At 39.0% G+C, this 18,427-nt stretch overlaps 1 protein-coding gene across 3 annotated transcripts; it reads left to right on the top strand.

Annotated features, from left to right (window-relative positions):
- Positions 1-12,493: 12,493 nt before the first annotated feature.
- LOC149837984 (putative mediator of RNA polymerase II transcription subunit 26c) lies at positions 12,494-17,786 on the top strand. 3 transcript variants are annotated; one of them, XM_090006301.1, is made up of 11 exons: positions 12,494-12,683; positions 13,178-13,388; positions 13,537-14,029; positions 14,224-14,292; positions 14,410-14,492; positions 14,633-14,706; positions 14,869-14,942; positions 15,102-15,135; positions 15,256-15,371; positions 16,642-16,726; positions 17,252-17,786. In XM_090006301.1, exons 3-11 carry the CDS (start codon positions 13,616-13,618, stop codon positions 17,356-17,358), a joined length of 1,056 nt encoding a protein of 351 aa, XP_089862427.1. In that variant the 5' UTR covers positions 12,494-12,683; positions 13,178-13,388; positions 13,537-13,615; the 3' UTR covers positions 17,359-17,786. The 3 variants fall into 3 exon arrangements, with proteins under 3 accessions (XP_089862427.1, XP_089862426.1, XP_089862428.1); XM_090006300.1 differs by having other exon boundaries at positions 12,494-13,018; XM_090006302.1 differs by lacking the exon at positions 13,178-13,388 and having other exon boundaries at positions 12,494-13,018.
- The last annotated feature ends 641 nt before the right edge of the window (positions 17,787-18,427 follow it).

Below are 18,427 nucleotides of genomic sequence, written 5' to 3'. Positions count from 1 at the left end.
TTCTGCTCACAGGGGCTCAGCAAGCCTGGCTAGGCTGGTCCGCTTAAAGAGGTCAAGATATGGGATGTCAAGAGTTCAATACTCGTAGTGTGCATCTCTAGCCGCAAGATCAAAGCAATAAGCTCCTTTGGTAGGCAAAGAGGAGCAGCCGATCGGTTTTTACCCGAGTTATGGGAAGTGTCATAGGGCATGGAGAAGCATGCTTTCTCGAAGCGTGTTTCTAAAGCGTGAAACATTGTGCTTTCGAAACATGCTGGGAAGCGCAAAAAAAAGGAAGCGCACTTCCTTTTTTTTATTTTTATTTTTCTCTTTTTTCGCTTTTCCCTTGCTTCTTAGGTCGTTTTTGGTTCGCTTCCTAAGCTCCTTTCGAGACAATTCCTGCATCGCTTCTAGGTCATCACACGCTTCTTACTTCATAAAATTTCAAAAGTGCCTCGCTTCCTGCTCCCGCTTCCTCGACTAACAACTTTGGTTTTTGCTCTTCTGAGCTCCACCACCTGAACCACGATATTCTCTCATTAAATATGAAAAAAAAACAAATTTTATTGCTCCTAATGAACTACTTTATATGGCATAAGCTTGAAATCTTATGATCCTTTTTTGTCTGCTCTTGATGGAATATATCATAGATAAAAGGTAATTTTAATTTTACATATAAGAACATAATGTATGTCATATTTATGACTAGCCACCACAATTTTTAGATATTTAAGATAGATGACCGAGTTTCTTTTCAAAAAATTGCTCTGATGACAACCAAAGTTACTTATTATATCACTTAATTTTAGTTAAATCTTTAAATGACACTTTTAACCTTTTCTTTTCTATAAATTATTGAATGTCCCTTTAGTTGTCACGAGCTTACTTTTTCTAATAAGTTAGTGTGGCGCGACTGTCCTTCCTTACCACGCCGCAAGCCTTTCTATCGCTCCATAGAATGCTTCACAAACCTGCGATATGCCAAGCTGCCAAGCTTGTCAGCCTAACAACCAAAGGCTTCATACCGATACCTTTTCATGTGCTGAATCATTTTCATTGGCCCTGCGCATCATCCCGTGCGCAACTGCCAAGCTTGTCAGCCTAACAACCAAAGGCTTCGTACCGATACCTTTTCATGTGCTGAATCATTTTCATTGGCCCTGCGCATCATCCCGTGCGCAGCTGCCTAGCGGAAGCTGATCAAACGCATTTTCAAATATGCATTTCATGTAGTTTATGTTACTTAGTGCATAGCCGTCCCATACCAGCTATCACTTCCGAAAGAGGCACAAACTTTGCATTAGCCTTGCGTGCTATGAAGCATATTGCAGCTTAATGCATACGACATAGCAAAACCTCTTGATGATGCATGAAATACACATCATTTTCATATCAATTTCATATATTTTAATAGTTTAGAACTCATGTATTGATGCCTTTAGATACAAAGAGGTATCAGTTCGAATTTAACTTGAATCAGAGTTAAAATGAAGAAAATATTGTATTTTTAGGGTTTTAGATCGGATTTTGAGGTAGACTGGATCCCGATCTGACCCAAAAACTTTAATTTGGATCTTGGACTGGATCCAAACCTTAAATATCCATAAACCCACGTGATCTAAAATGTTTTTCAATAATATTTTCTGAAAACCACATCTTTCTAACTCGTTTTGGTAGTTTAGTGCAAATAACAAGTAGCTTAGGTATTTAGCTAAAAATAACTTTGTAACTAGAAGGCTTTTTTGAATTAGTTAGAATCTAGGGTATAAATAGTTAAGATTTTTTGGAGAAGGCGTTTTTGGATGCTCTGGAAAACCGCCCCCCTCTCTCTCTCTCCTCTCTTCTCTATTTCTTCTCTCCCTCCCTCTACCACACGCCCCTCTATGAGCGTGTGTCTTCTATTCTTCTTCTTCTTCATTTCTTTCTTGTTTTTGTCATTCTTTGTGTACTGTTTTCTTTTCTTTTTGCAGGAGTTGCAGACCCCGTGGAGCTTTGCCTTATGGTGTGTCGTCTCTCCCTCTACACAACTTTCCTTCTTCTTCTAATCCTCTAGAAATCGGTTTCAACGTGGGTGCAACCATGCAAAGGAAAAGTGTAGTGCATTAGAGGACATGCTGAGTGTGTTCTACAGGCTCCATTGACCACTCTACCTCACCCCTTCCTCATCGGATCACCCTTGAGGTAGATCTTCTCTTCCTCTTCTCTTTTAGCATAAATCGAGTCAATCCGTGTAAGTTAAGTCATACCCAATTTTTGATTTATATTTTCTGATTTTTTTAGTAGTTACAGTACTTGCAAATCATCAATTTCAGTAGCTTAAAATCTAGTCTGAGTATTAGTTTAAGTGTTAGTTCATTACATTTTTTTAGTTTTTGCCAAGTTGAGCAAAATCGGCTAGATTTAATCTAGCCGATTTTGCCGATTTTGGTGTTATAGATTGTCTTAAGTCTGTCTTTTGCTGCATAGAACAGTGGGTTAATTCAATGTTTTTAATGGTCTATAGTCACGGTAGTGGTGATTTAAGATAATTAGAAAATTCATTTATGAGTGTTTCAATTTTGGTTTAATAAAAATCGTTTTTCTCTTTGTAATTGTAGTCATCATTTTTTTTGTGTTTGTGTTGTCGTCTTTCACCTAGGGTCTGGCAGCCATTAGAGGATCAACAAGGTCCTAGGCGTCCTTTGGTAAGTTTAGCAGGTTTAGGAAATTCACTATTTTGGTCTAGGTTCATTATAGGTAATTTTAGCCAATAATTGACTTAATTAGATTTTTGTTGATATTTCTAATTCCTATTGATTCACGATTTTTGTGTTAGGATGATTTTACCCATGCATATAGGTTAGACATTAACTATGTTTGATAGTATATAGAATAGGTTGCGAGTGTCGTTTAGCTAATATAAATTCGGATTTTTGAAATTTAAATAGGGGGTATTGTGGTAAATGCAAAACAAGTGGCGATTTGGGCAATTTTCATGGGTTTATGAATTGTATGATTTTCAATTGGGGAAAGTTTGACTCATTCTATTTTCCAGTCAAGAGGATCTCCCCCTTTCTTTAATTTAGGCAAGAGATTGGAAATCTCTTCCTAAATTCATTCTTGAATAGATTTAAGGAGGCGGATTGATTTTTTTAAGGAAAGTCAAGAATCGTGTGGGCCCAATAGGGATGACGGTTTTGACTAGGTTAGGTAAGTGAATTTTTTAAGGTAAGAGTGAATTGGGGTCCACGTATTTCCAAATGAGTCAATGTTTATTAATGCCTTTTTTTTCATTTGGTTACTTAGCCTCGTATAATTAATAGTATATTTTCTAACTTAAGTAAGTTTGTTTTAGGCATATAACTTAATGCATAGCATTTAGTATTCAGTATTGCATATTAGTTAACATTGCATCCTTTGAATATCATTTTAGTAAGTTGTGACTTTGTGTGTGATTTTCAAAATCATGTAGAGAGTCAAATTAGGTAGGTTAGTGTATTTATTTAAGTTGTAATTGTTTCTTAATTATTAGTTTGAATTAGTGTTTATATTTGGTAGGGTGTAATTAGTCATAGTAGAGTCCACCTAGGGGGGCATGAGTCTCTTAGTTAAAGTCAACTTATAAACCATCCCCCTTAGTATCCTAGTTAGGTCAATTAATCATAGTTAGGGTTAAGTTAGTGTTTAACTTTAATTTAAAGATAGTTTAACTTCAATTGTCTTTTTAGAGTTAAGTAGTTAGCTTATATTAAGTTAATTGCATTAGGTTAGTCAATTAGAACATTCTAACTCTTAACTGTATTTTAGTTTAATGTAGTTTGGTTATGATGTGTAATTTAGATTTAATTTAGAATTAAGTTGTTTAAGTTATTATTATGTTTGTGTAATTAGCTTAATTGATTTCATTTACTGCTTTTTAGTTAGTCTTAGGTATACAGAGTTGTTATTTCATGTGTATTAAAGTAATAGTGCATGTATTGAATTAGTGGAAGTGAATAGTGCACTGAATTTCAAAACTGAATTTTGCACTCGTTATTTTATGTGCATTTTTTCTGAGTTTTTCCGAAATTTTTATTATATTCTCTTCATTGGTTGATAAGCTTTCTTTATTGTGAATTTATTTTTTCCTTTGTTAACTTTAAAAAGCTTCACACCATTATCGTTGGAAGGCTCTAGAATCTGAATCTCTGCCTCAATACCCTCCTTCAAACTTGGCTAGGGTGCTAAACAAAGTCCAAGTTTGAGCTTTGGTATTTGAAATTTGTTCTTTGTGAGAGGTTTGGTAAAGATGTTTGCTATTTGTAGATTGGAAGAAACGAACCAAGTAATAAGTTGACTCTGAGCCACCTTTTTCTGTACAAAGTGATAGTCAATCTCAATATGTTTGGACTGATTGTGAAAAATGAGATTGATGGTCATGTGTAGGGCTGACATGTTATCACAATATATGGTGGGAGCCTATGCAGAAAAAACTCCAAGGTCCTGTAGAATGTAAGTGATCCATGTGATTTCTGTAGTAGTTGAGGACAATGACCGATATTCTGCCTCCATGCTTGATCGAGATACTGTTGGTTGCTTTTTTGCTCTCCATGAGATGTAGTTTCCTCCGAGATAAATGCAGTACTGTGTAGTGGATCACTAAGTGATGGGAGAGCAGCTTGCCGAGTCAGTGTCAAAGAACCCATACAAAACAAGTGGATTTCTATGTAATAATCATATTCCATACTCTATTGTTCCCGTGATATACCTCAAAATCCTCTTAACAAGCTGAAAATAAAACTTTGTTGAGGCGTGCATGTATTGGCAAAAATAATTGACACTGAAAGATAGGTCTGGCCTAGTAAAAATTAAATACTGCAAGCTCCCAACGATACTTTGATAGAATTTGATGTCTTCAAATGGTTCATCATTCTGGGGAGGCGGAGGTTTGCTTACCATAGGAGTGGCAATGGGTTGAGAATCTATTATTTTTTTCTCGATCCAATATATCATAAGCATATCTACTTTGGTTTAAGAATAAACCTTCATTGAAACGTTGAACTTGAATGCCAAGGAAATGATGAATAAATCTAAGATCCTTTATAAAAAATTCTTTATACATTTTTTTGATAATCTCATGAAGAAATGTGGTATTGCTTCCCGTAATGATGATGTCATCCATGTATAAAGGCAAAAATATACATCCTGTGTTTCCTCGGCAAATGAATAAAGAGGAGTCTGCCACACTACAATAGAACCCCATGGTGAGTAAGAATATGGTAAACCTATTAAACCAGGCTCGAGCAGATTGCTTGAGCTCGTATAATACACATGTACGCTTACACACATAGTGTGGTTTAGTTGGATCTTGTAACCCTGGAGCCTACTCCATGAATATTGGTTCGCCTAAGAACCGATGAAGTTAGGCATTTTTAATATCCAATTACTTGATATCCCGCTTATTTGCGAGAGCGATGGATAACACAATATGTATGGTAGTAGGTTTTATGACAGGGGAGAAAGTTTCAACAAAATCTACTCTGAAATGTTGATTGAACGCCTTAGCAAGTAACCGAGCTTTGAGTCTTTCTAAAGTCCCATCAACTTTCAACTTAGTCTGAAAAACCCATTTGCACCCCACAACATTGACATTGGGTTGCTTAGGTACTAATTCCCATATGTTGGTGTGGTATAGTGCAGTCATTTTTTCTTTCATAGCATTATGTCACCCAGGGTAATTCAATGCTTGTTTAACACTCTTGGGTTCTAGTGGGGTACACCACAAGAAACCTGTGGATTAGCGACGACCTAAATCCGTCGCTAATCTGACGCTAATCCATCACTAAACAGTTTAACGACGGATTATCGTCGGATTAGAGATGAATAACTTTCATCGCGAATTTTTCGATGCTAAGTAGTGACAAAACTTATCCGTCGCTAATTTGCGACGGATTAGCGACGGACATGATCCATCGCGAGTCCTTCGCTATTTTAAATTAGTGATGGATAATATTTGTCGCTAATCCGTCGTTAAATTTTTAAAAAAAATTACTCTCTGTCGGCGCGTTCTCTGGTAGGGAGCAATTTTTTTTGCACAGAACTGGCGCGTTCCGGCATCGGGACGCTGTTCCGCAGCGAGCCAGTCACGGCGGGAGAAGGGATGCAGGCAGCCACAGGCTGCCTCTCACGGCGGCCTATCGGAAGGGAGAACAACTCCTCCTGGAAGGAGACCGACAAGCTTTGTGTTGACGACCAGAGGACCTCCGGCGCTCGCTTCACGGAATAAACTCCCAGCGAAGGAGTGGACACGCGGGAGGGGATTGAGGAGCGGCGTCGATCGACCGACTGCAACCTTTTCAGGGTCGTAGCGGAGACGGGATCCGGCGAGGGAGAGGCGGGACGAGCGGTGGAGACTGGCGAGGGGCACCGCCGGGAGGAGCAGAACGGCGCGGGGGAGAGGTAGCGAGAGTTGATCTCGCGAGCCTTTGGCCTCCGGAGGCCGACACCATTGCCACGCTCGGAGGGTGCGAGAGGCCGCTGCGCGTCGTCAGAGGAAGGACGAAGCTTCTGGCGTCCTGAGAAACGCCTCAGGCGGGGACGGTTTAAATCGAACGGGGGAAGAGAAAAACGGAGGGAGGGAAAATTTTGAATGAGGGGAGGGAAAATTTCGCGCCTCAGGTGGGACGGTTTAAATCGAAAATTAGGAACGAAATTATCGAGGGAATTTTTTCGTCGCTAATTTGTTGCTAATTAGCAACAAAAAAATTCCCTCGCTAATTATGTCACTAATTAGTATTTTTTTGTAGTGTTTTGGCGACGAAAAAATGTTGTCGCTAATCCATCGCTAATTAGCGAGGGAGATATTTCCGTCGCTAATTTTGCAAATATTTCGAATGTTAGCAACAAATAGTTTTCTCTCGCTAATCCGTCACAAATTTGTGACGAAAAAAATTTGTCATAAATTTCCATCGCTAATTAGCATTTTTCTTGTAGTGGCATCACATTGAGCCAAAAAATACTTTGGGCTTGGATTGACGATGCCATGTTTGGATTGGGTGACCATGTTGTGTATATTTGAAATTCTACTAGCGGTGACTTCATATTGGATCAACTGATTTGTTTGAGTAGGTTTATCTTTAACTTGAATTTGTTCATCTTGAATGTGCTCATGTTGTTCACCCATTTTCAGCTTTTCAAAAGTTTGATTTTAATGATCACTTTCACATGTAGGTTATGAAGTACTAATCTTATTCGGCCTATTGTCTTGTTTCTCATTGTGAAACAACACACCGTTCAAAAAAACAACTTCAATATTATCCATTTTTCCTCGGATGTTTTCTCAAAAAGGAAGAACATTCTCATAAAAAATTGTGTCTACTAATATAAACATGCCCAAATTCAACATGCAAACACCTATAACCCTTGTGACACTCACTGTATCCCATAAAAATGCATGGTGATGCTCGTGATTCAAACTTATTTTCCACATAATCTCGCAAGCATGCAAAACATCTTGACCGAAAAAATCTTAGATAAGAATATCTAGGTTTTTTTCCAAAGAGCTTTTCAAATGGTGAAATCATGTTTAATCTTGTACTTGACAACCTATTAATCAACCAAACAGTTGTTCGGAAAGCTTTAACCCAATACCTGTTGGGAATGCGAGTATGAAAAAGCATAGATAGACCAAGTTCAGTTATTCTACGATGTTTTCTCTCCACCGACCATTTTGCTCAAGAGTTCAGGGATAAGAAAGACCGTGATGAATGCCATATTCTCTCAAGTACTTTTGAAATGAGTTCGTCCACTGTTCGATTGAAAAATCTTGATGTGCTTTTGGAAGAGATTCGTGATCATTTTATGAAACTCATAAAAGCAATACTCAAAATCAAATTTGTATCTTAAAGGATAAAACTAGATGAATCTGGTGCAATCGTCCACAAGAATTACATAATATTTAAAATGCTGAAGAGACGATTTAGGTGCTGGTCCCCAAATATCACAGTGGATCTTTTTAAAAGGCTTGACACATAGGAAATTCGAGTTATCAAAAGGCAATTTGGATGATTTTGCCATAGCACAGCTAGAGCAAATATTTTTTTTTTTAACCAAGTGATTCACAATATTCATATTTGGGTGTCCCAAGCGCTGATGCCAAACCTCATTATTAATTGTGCTTTGCCTTGTGAAAAATAAAGCTTTCTTTGTCCAAGGCTCTAGAACATAAAGATCTCTGTGCCAATGCCCTGATGCTATCTCCATCTTGGTATCCCTGTTTGTTATCACAAAATGATCATTAAAGAACTCAAAAGTTAGGGGTTGGTCCGATGTCAATTGACTAATGAAAATAAGATTTTGCTTGATCTTTGAAACAACTAAAACGTTATCCAGTTTTAACTATTTTTTTCCAAGATCCAAAGTAGTAGAACCAATATGCATTACTTTTAACTTTTCTTCATTCCCCACCATTATTTTTTCAGGACCATAATATTTAACGAGTTTTTTGAGCTTACCTGAGTCAATTGTCATATGTGAACTTGCTCAAGTGTCATGGCACCAGGCATGATCCTGATTATCAGAAACCGTCATAGTTGCTAATGCCTATGGGATATCTTCTGTCTGATACATCTGATTGAACTTGTGATAACATTTGAGAACAGTATGATTAAGTTTAAAACAAATTTGACAAATTGTTCTTTTGTCTTTCGATTGTCCAGTGTTTAGCTTGAAGTTGACACCCTATTGATTGAGATTTTGATTTGCATTAGAGTCGTATGACTGATTCTGCTTGGATGATTGTTGTCCTACCTGGGTGAACCCACAACCTTTAGATGTGAAATGATTTTGATATCTACCTCTCTGATAGTTGGTCTCCCCTTGACATTGTGTGACAAATACAATGTTTTGATTTGTTGCATTATTGTTCTCAGAGCTTTGCCAACTTTTCATGGTTTGATGGTTTTGCAAAAGGGGAATCAACTGTTTGAAAGTGGGAAAGGGAGGTTTGAGCATTATAGTCACAAATGCATCATACTCCTGCCCAAGGTCATTAAGCAAGGTGAACACCTTTATTCAATCATTCACTGACTTTTCAATGGCAGTGAGCTCATCACATGTACCTTTGAAGGTACCGATGTATTCACTAATAGGTTGGTTCCTCTTGAGAATCTAGAGTGAAGGCTTCTCCAAGTGCAACCCAAACTTAGGCTGCAGTGTCAAGTTCTATGACAAATCTGAGGACCTTTTCTGACAAGGTTCCTGTGATTCATCCACGGAGTAACCTGTCAGATTTTTGGCATGCAGTGTAGTCAGGGTTTTCAACCCGAATACCATCACTGGATATCATGAATCGCTCAGGCATCTGCGTCTCTCCATTGATAAAACTTGTAGGTCTTGGCTCTCAATGAGACCAAGAACCTGTGTGCACTATAATAAATAATTCACATGAGATAATTTAATCGAAACAAAATTTGCAACATTGAGAGTTGCAGGGTATGAGAACTTTAGTAGCACGGTTGAAGAGGATGTGGTAGCCATGACAAGTTGTTGTACCTCTAGTTCTGATACCATAAAAATGAAACAGTAGAAGGAGAAAGAAGAAATAAAACATATATTAACGTGGTTCGGCTGCTAGGCCTACATTCATGATGAAATCACTTGCTGACTTACTTCATTCTCCAAGGTTGCCTTATACATATATACAATTTGTTTCCTTAGTTGTTGATATTCTAGGTGAATCTTTCCTATTAATATTTTTTTTTTCTCTTTCACAACTTTTCTCTTTTATATAATAAGATTTAACAATAGAGGAAGTTATCAGATTTATCCTTAGCTGGTTGATAAGTTTTTTTTATTGTGAATTTGTTTTTCTTTTGTTATCTTTAGAAAGCTTCACACCATTATCATTGGAAGGCTCTAGAGTTGGGATCACTGCCTTAATAGAGCAATCACAAATCTCATTTTCAGGATAATCTCAAGAAATTTTGAAAAATCTGATTTTTTTAAGAAAATCTCGAGAAAGCATGGGTACATAAAAATCATAAAATATATAAACTATATGGTAAACATATAAATGTTATAAAAATTGCATAGAACACTTTTCTCTAATTCAAAGTGATAATAACACGTTAAAAATGTAATATTTATAGAACAAGGGATTTCTTTAAAATTACATGCTTTTAACAGCAACATAAGAACACCTGATAATATCGCATTATATTTAGGTTATTCTCAAAATATCGGCAACATTCCAATTCAAATGAAAAGATGCTTGACCGACAGATACTCTACAAAATTATGGCACATCTCTGGTTCATGTACCCAAGAAGAGCTGAATTGCACTAGTCATGTTACATGCAAAATCTGATGAGTGTCACAAATATCAGTATTGGGATTCTCTCGATGGGGGGAAATTGCACGTTAAATTAAAACTAAAAAAAAGCAAAATTTTTGGTAAATATAAAATGTAAATAATAATGAAGAGAATATATAAATTTTGAAAATTTAAAGGTGGGTTTAATAAGTTAATATCATGATATGCTAAAACAAGCATTCTTTTGGGAATATTTGCAACATTTTCAGGTAGGGATGGAAGTGGACCGGGGCGGTGGCAGGGAACAAGGTCTCCACCCTTGCTCCATCTCAAAATCCTACTCTCCATCTCCGCACAGGTTTTGATTTTAACCTCCGTTCCCGCCTGCATCCCTGTTTCATGTCCTCCATCCCTGGTCCAGGTGAGGCGGGGTGGGGGGCCCGTTTCCTCTTGGTCCACAGACATCACTAAAAAAGGATCGGGGACGGGGCAAAGTGGAGATTGAAGACAAGGACGGGGCTGGGTGGGGAAAAGCATAAGTCCATCCCCACTTTCATCCCTGCACAAGTTTTGATTTTAACCTCCATCCCCGTTTCATGTCCTTCATCCTGGCTCCAGAAGGGCCGAGGCCCCGTTTTCTCCCGATCCACTGCCATCCCTATTTTCAAGATTATATCTTTGTCCAAACTATATATTATTTTTAAGGATAATTTACATATAGGTTGTTAACATATGACAATTATATGTTAAGCCGCCTCAATTTATAAAAATTTAAGATAAGGAACATACCTTTTCAAAATTTGCTCAAATGGTCTTTGTTACTTTTTGTATCAACTACCTTTAATTACTGAATATCACTTTCGTGCCTTCTCATTTGTTAGCTACTAAAGGGCGAATATGGGATTTTGGATGAGAAAAGCAAGGCAAGCGGTCATCTCACCAATCTCATTAATTAATCTTAAATATTTGGAATTGAAACGCTAAATGTAAATTAACCATACATTAGCTGCCTATTTGTAAATAACCCTATTTTCAAAAACATTGGGATATTAGTGACATAAACCTAAATTAGTTAGACTGAAAATTTAGCAAATTTGGATCTACAACAATATTACCTGGCCAGCATCAAGTCTGCATCCAAACCCACTGCACAATATCCAATTCTCTAAACATCACGTTCTTGAGGTTTTCTTGAAAAGAGTGGTAATTTAAAAATGTTCAGTTTTTGAAAAAAATGAAATCTCTCAGCACCTTCGAAAAAGAGGTTAATGTTTTCTACCTTCTTGGGTTAAGAAACTCCCTACTAAAATGCACATCTACCCTCTGGATTTGGGTTAGTAGAAATCAGTGCTTTGATCATGCTTTTTCCAACATCTATATAAGCTTTTGCGGGCAGCATACAATGTAATGAAATTTTCAAATCTCATAAAATCACACTTTTAGGTTGAAAAAATATGATCAAAGAGGAGACATTCCTACTATTTTGACCACGTTGAACACATCCATTGAGTTAGATTTGGTAAAAACAACCTCCTACTATGAGTTCCTTATCCCACGAGGGTGCCAAATACTTTCCCAATGAAACATTGAAACAAACAGTGCAAAATATAAAATAATAAAGCCATAAAGTCACATTAAAATAAAGATATTCTTTAAAAAAGAAATAAATTATTATTATTTTTTTTTTTTGCAGCTTCATATTGAGTTTTTGTTATGGTAATTTCAAGATGCTAGTTTGTCACACAACCAGTATTTTGATAGAAAGGAAGAGGCTGAGGAAATAATAACTTTTTGATAGAAAGGAAAAGGGTGTTGGGGGAACAAAACCCACCGCCTTCCCTTGTCTCTCTCTCTCTCTCTCTCCCTATTGGACAAGAAGAAGAAGAGCTACCCGGAAAGGAAGAGGTACCCTTCCCTCGGGCAAGAGAAGGTTTAGGAAGAAGTGGGGCCTCTCGGCTCCCTTCCTCCTCCTCGTGTTACTTACCACAGAAAAAGAAAAAGAAAAGAAAAGATCGGGTCTGCGGGTTTGCGGCCTGGCCCGACCCGGCCCAGGACGCACCTGGTGCGCGGGCTGTACCCGCAGGTCGCCCCGACGCACCCATGTTACTCACGAGTCGGACATCAAAAGAAAATTTCCGATACGGATCATCCGTCATTTTCCATGGTATCGGAGGTAGTTTCGTCATAGAGTTCATATTGTTGAGTGTGACCAGTAAATTCCTTCCACGAGCCCTCTCTCCCTCTCTCTCAATTCTCCGTTGGTCCAGAAAGAACGGAGGAAAAGGGCGTCTCGGGACTGCCGGAGAAACCAGAGACTCTTCGGAATCTTCCTCCGTTCCGCCTGGAGGAAGAGCTGATGCCGTTCCAATATCGTCTGGACGTAGGAACCGGTGAAATCGACGTGCCCTCAGGCCAGAGCAGCGATCGTTACCGGGTTTCCTCTCCCTCTCTCTGTCTTTTCTTCTCCTTTTTGTCGTTCCTTCCAGATCCTTCCTAAGGGAGGAGAAAAGGTGGGATTTTGAGGTGGAAGAATAAGGAAAAGAGGGAAAAAACGAGATCTTTCCTCATTTCGAAAGCAGCGCCGCTTTTGGGAGCCTCCGAATGGGTTCCCCACGCTCTCCGAGCTCAATATTGTGAGAATCGGTGAATAAACGGGTGGAATTTGCCGGAATCTTGGACGCGCACTTTCGCTGTCTTCCATCGTCCGGGGGCTGGATTTGCCGTCTCAATGACGCGCTGGATCTGGAGCCCTCCGATGAGTTTCGGAAGGTGAGGATTTCGGCTCTCTGATTTCGCTTGCCTAGAGAATCGAAAAGTTATTGTTTTTTCTCCTTTTTTAGGATATAACTTGTGTGGTTCTGAGTCTTCCTTTTCGAGCGTTGGCGTGGATATTTCGTTTCATAAATTCCGATTTTATTCCACATTCAGGTTTTCAACTTAAACCTGCCGGAGTCCGGTGAAAACCAGGAAATCCGATCTGTTTGAGCTTGGATAAACTCGATCGGAGAAGGAATTTGAGTGATTTTCAGCATTTGTGTCGATTTGGAGGAGTTGCGGCCTGCTGCACTTCTCCGTGAATCAATTTGTTTACACGTTCCGTCTTTTCGGATTCAATCCACAGGAGATCATAAGGAAACTGGTAATTTTTGCATCTGTTAGCTTTGATAGTCTCATATGCGATTATAAAACGATTGAATGCGTTTTTTTTCTTCCGTAGATTTCGAGAGATTATGAACTTTAAAAGTAACGAATCCCTCTTTCTTCTCTTTCTTTCTTGAATAACGTAGTTTGAAGGAAACCATCGGACAACGGGTGACAATTCGCCGGCAGGCGGGTTCTGAAAGGACCCCATAGGGAGAAGAAAGGATGGATTTAGACGATTTCCGATCGATATTGAGGAATTCTGGCGTGGATGTTTGGACCTTCATCGAGACTGCGATTTCGGTGGCGGGTTTGGACTACGGCCATGAGTTCAAGTTACGGCGGGATGGGCTAGCCGAGCGCCTCTACGCCAGCACCGTCCCTCGTTGCCAGATTTGCGATCTCGGCGCGGCGACGGAGAGCAAGAGGAAAGAGGAGGAAGAGGAAGAGCAGGAAGAGGAAGACGAGGAGGAGGATGAGCGGGTGACCGGCAGGGGCCGGAAGGGTGCGTCACCGGCCATTCCACAATCGTTGCCCGACTCTGACCAGGAGGAGCACCACGACTACGATCTCCATCCGGTCGATTCCGAGCAAGAGCGGCTTCTCATCATCAAGGGACAACTCGAAGATCCCTATCAGGTCAGAACCACCCAAACGCATTCAATTCTCAGCATGCTCTTTCCCCTCCTCTGCAATTTCCGACTCGACCGCTATCCGATTCTTATTCTGCGCATTCTGTCTCGGAGTTTCCGAATCTGTTCTGGATGGTTTGCTACGAATCTTTTGGCAAATAACCTTTTGATTTCCTCTTTTTTTTGTTTTCCTGGAATCAGAGTGACGAATCGCTGGTTGAGTTGTTGGAAAGCCTCGCTGACATGGACATCACGTTCAAAGCCCTCAAGGTGTGTGTTTTCTCATCCCCTTCAGTTTTGGTTATTTGGGGTTGTGTTTCTCTCTTTCACCTCTCGATTCGTTGCTTGGGGTTCACACTTGCCTCTCTGTCTCTCTCGTGGTGCAAGGAAACCGACGTTGGTAGGCACGTGAACAGCCTTCGGAAGCATCCTTCCGGCGAGGTTCGGCGTCTAGCGAAGCAGCTCGTCAGGTAAATATCGTCAACATCTAACGACTCGTTCGACTTGTTTTTTGGCCCCGGTGAAATCTGGTTTCATTCGGTTCGACTCTGACGGTTCTTAGTAGCTACTCTCTCTCTCTCTCTCTCCAATTTTTCTTATTATTATGCAGGAAATGGAAAGACCTGGTGGATGAATGGGTGAAGTTCAACACCCCCGGTGAAGTGGGTGCATCCTCCATTGTTGGTAAGTTGCAATCACCATTTTCCTCCCTGTGATATATCCCTAATCCCCCCATCAGTGAGATTCGAAGTCGAGACCTTTTCGCTATGGCAGCCGACCCGGCTCTCACGTTATTATTATTATTGAGGGTTCTAACTTCTAACATTTGATTGGTGGTGGGAGCAGGTAACGACTCACCTCTCCAGCAGACACCCCCTCAACAAACCCTACCTAAGCCAATTCAAAACGGTGGTACCCAGGTAAAGCCCCCATGAAATTTGTAGAATTAGAATAGCAAAAAAGAAAAAAGGAAAAAAAAACGCGAATGGTTACATAGATCAATCGTGACTCAATTTCAAATTAAAAAGAAAAAAGACTTAATTATGTTGGGATTTTCTCATGTCTTTTCTGTTCCTCAGGTCTCGGATACGCCCTACTCCCCAAATCGAACTCGTGAGTACATCGGAATGTGATGCGAATTTCTGGGATGCTTCCTTTCTACCTCTTGATTTTCACGTTTTCTTTACCTGATTTGGTTGATATCGGTTTGGTTTTTCCTCTGGCTTCTTTCAGATGGTTCGGACAAGAACAGCAACCCAGAATCGGGTTCGAAAGTTAAGAAAGCAAACGGTCAGAGGGAGACGCAGGCGAAGCAGAATCCGCCCCTTGCCTTGTCATCAGCTGTCCAGGTAAGAAAACAAAATCAGCTAACGTTCCTTTCTCTTAAGAAATATTGAGAATTTCATTTCACCCTGGCTCATCTTCTGATATCCCAGTTTCCCTCAAAACTTTTTAAAATATCATGCCGGTTGTGCCTTGGGAGCCCGTAGATTTGTGCTTGTCTGGTTTTTTTCTTTATCAAGCGAGGTACAGGGGCCCCAAGCTCTCCAATGTCCAGAACTATGCCTTGCCATTGGAAATGTTGCTTGAATTAAGTATGTGCGTAGTTTCCAGAATCTTCTAAAAAGAGAAGAACTACGTGCCTTTGTTTTTGTGACGGTTACTTTTTTTCCAAGAGAAATTCAACTTTGTGGATGTTGGCAGCATGCTTTTTATGTTAAAAAGAATTGTACTATATGCCTCTATATATATATATAATAAGAGTTTGAACAGGTCATTTGTTGTGAGAGAAAAATCAAACACAATTAAAAAAATACTTTTCTAATTTTATTTTGAAAAAAATAAAATAAAAGCGATATTTGTGACCTTAAAAGGTAATTAATTAATTTTAAGTTTTCCAGTTTTTTTTGGAGGTGTACGTTTCTCGGCATTTTGGCTAAAGATCAATTTAAAGTTAGATTTACCAAGTAAAAGTATTGATTTCGTTAATTTTTTATGTCACTTTCTACTTGCTTCTGTTGTTGTGTCTTACTCTCTTCCCTCTATGTTTTTTAAACATTTTGCACTCCTTTGCACATTGAGATATTTCTTATGCACTCATCTCTTGTTTCACTCACTCTTCACATGGCTTCTCGCATCCACTTCTCTTACTTTGGCAAGAATGACAGTTCTGAGTCAAATGGAGTGCCCGAATTGAAAGTGGCACAAAAAGCTGCCCAACGTTTGGCTTGTTATATGCTTCCTGCTTAAATGCACCTTTCAAACACGTTCATGAAGTTTAAAATAACTTTTCTTCTTTTTTCTAGAGAACGACTTAACTTGTGTTATTGTTTGTTTTTTTATGTTATACAAATCAACAAGGGAATTTTAGCCACTGTTTGATGAACAAAAATCAATTGAATGGTTTTAAGATTAACCGCGGAAATACAAATTATAACACCAGTGCTAATGTAATTACCGAAACTTTGGGCAATGTTTTTTTTTTTTTTTTTTGTAAATTATTAAAGGCTGATAAAGCAAGATAGACCCCAGTAGATATTTTCCTGCAAACATTTTGTGGTGATTGGTGATTTCTGAAATTCGTGGGGGCAACCTTTCTTTCTTTTGTTATTGTTGCAGAAACAGAAGGAGTGCGCCATCGATCTAGAAAAGCTCGCATCCGCAAGGAAACGGCTTCACGAGAACTACCAAGAAGCCCAAAATGGTACCCTTTTTCTATCCTTTCACCCCTGCTTTTCACGTTACTGCCTTTCTTTGTCTTGTCTTTTGACGGCCTGACGGGCCCGTCCCTTTCTACGATAAGCGGGTCGGATCCGGTACCCATCTGGACCTACCGACCATATCCTTACCGTACGTTCCGAGTCACTGAATTCATCTATTTTTAAGCGGATTTTTCTTAATGGGTTACTTGTGTTCATACTCATCCGTTTTTTTGGAGCCCGCTATCTGGGCCCCCAAACTCGTGCGACCCTCAAGTGTACAACGACAAAGTGTCTTACACCGTTTGTTTTTCTAGATCGACGGTCCTAATCATGAACCATGTGGACCACGGTTAGCAGGATAACGTTCTCTTGGTTTTTTAATTATTTAACATAAATGAGGCTTGCCCTCTTGTCGGCCTCTGTAAGATAATATATATATATATATAGTGGGGGTGTGCATTGAACCAAATTATGTGCCTTTCTGAAATCTGTTTTTTGATGGTTAATTTTTTATTTAAACTTTGTAGCTAAGAAGCAACGAACCATTCAAGTGATGGACATCCACGACATCCCCAAGCCCAAGAACGCTTTCTTCTCCCGCAACAAGGGTGGTTTCCAGGCCAAGCATTGGTGAGACGATTCTTATTCTACCGCAATGGGGGCCTGTCTCTCGTGGTCTTTGAAACCCAAGAAAAACCATTTGCTCTCAATCAGATGGTCCATCTGCGTCTTCAACGAAACCGCTCTCAAAAGAAAAAACCGCTGAAGAAAAAAAAAAAAAACCCACCGAAGAAAAAGAATCGGAGCCGTCCAATCATTGGTCACCCTGAAATCGAGAACGTATATATATATAAAGATCTTTATGTGTTACAGAATCTAAATAATTGTAGCTTCCCTGTTGCTGTGAGCAGTGATGGTCCAGTTTTGGGAAAACAAGAGACGCTTTTGGTGGTTGTTTTAGATGTTTGCCGCCTTTGTTGATCCGGTTTCATGCCGTCAGATGGATCAAGTTTCTGATCTGCCCTTAATTATGCTGATAATTACATAGATGAACTTGAGCTATGCTATTTGTTCCGTGGATCTCATGAGTGTAAAAAAGAGACATAAGTTTTACCAGTTTTTTTCTTTCCCCTTTTGTGGCTTTATTAGAGATTAGGGTATCGTTAGAAGCATCTAGGTAATTAATTCGTGGATTTTAATAAGGGTTAACGTAACATAATTTTTAGTTATTTTTGACATTGGATGAACTCAAACTTCTTAGAATAACTAAAAATACCCTTAAAAGAATTATGCTTTTGAAAATGTATTGTTATTTTTTAGGCCAAAAAGGTAACTTTTAAAGATTCATAAAATTGCTTTTTTTATAAAAGGCGTGTGACTTTTCATTTTCCCTTCGTGTTCAAAAGGTCAATAATGATCAAAAAAGTAAATATGTAATTTTTAAAAGCTATTTTTTTAAAAGTATTTTAATCATTTTAATAAAATTGAATTTATCTAATGTTAAATATCATTAGTCATTAATGAGTCATCACTGCAAATATCGTTGTGTTTATCTAGACAAGAGCTGTATGTTTTTGTTGCTTAGGTTGTATTTTTCTCAGCTGTTGTTAGTGAGATCATTCCGGATAGACTTCACGCTTAGGGATGGCATTGACCCCCGCCCGTTCTTAAAATTTTGCCCTTCATTTCTGCATGGGTTTTGA

Source organism: Nuphar pumila, chromosome 5, assembly GCF_984573655.1.
Source record: "Nuphar pumila chromosome 5, dmNupPumi1.hap1.1, whole genome shotgun sequence".
In the NCBI taxonomy this organism is placed as follows: Eukaryota; Viridiplantae; Streptophyta; class Magnoliopsida; order Nymphaeales; family Nymphaeaceae; genus Nuphar; species Nuphar pumila.
This window is presented reverse-complemented; position numbering and strand designations above follow the sequence as displayed.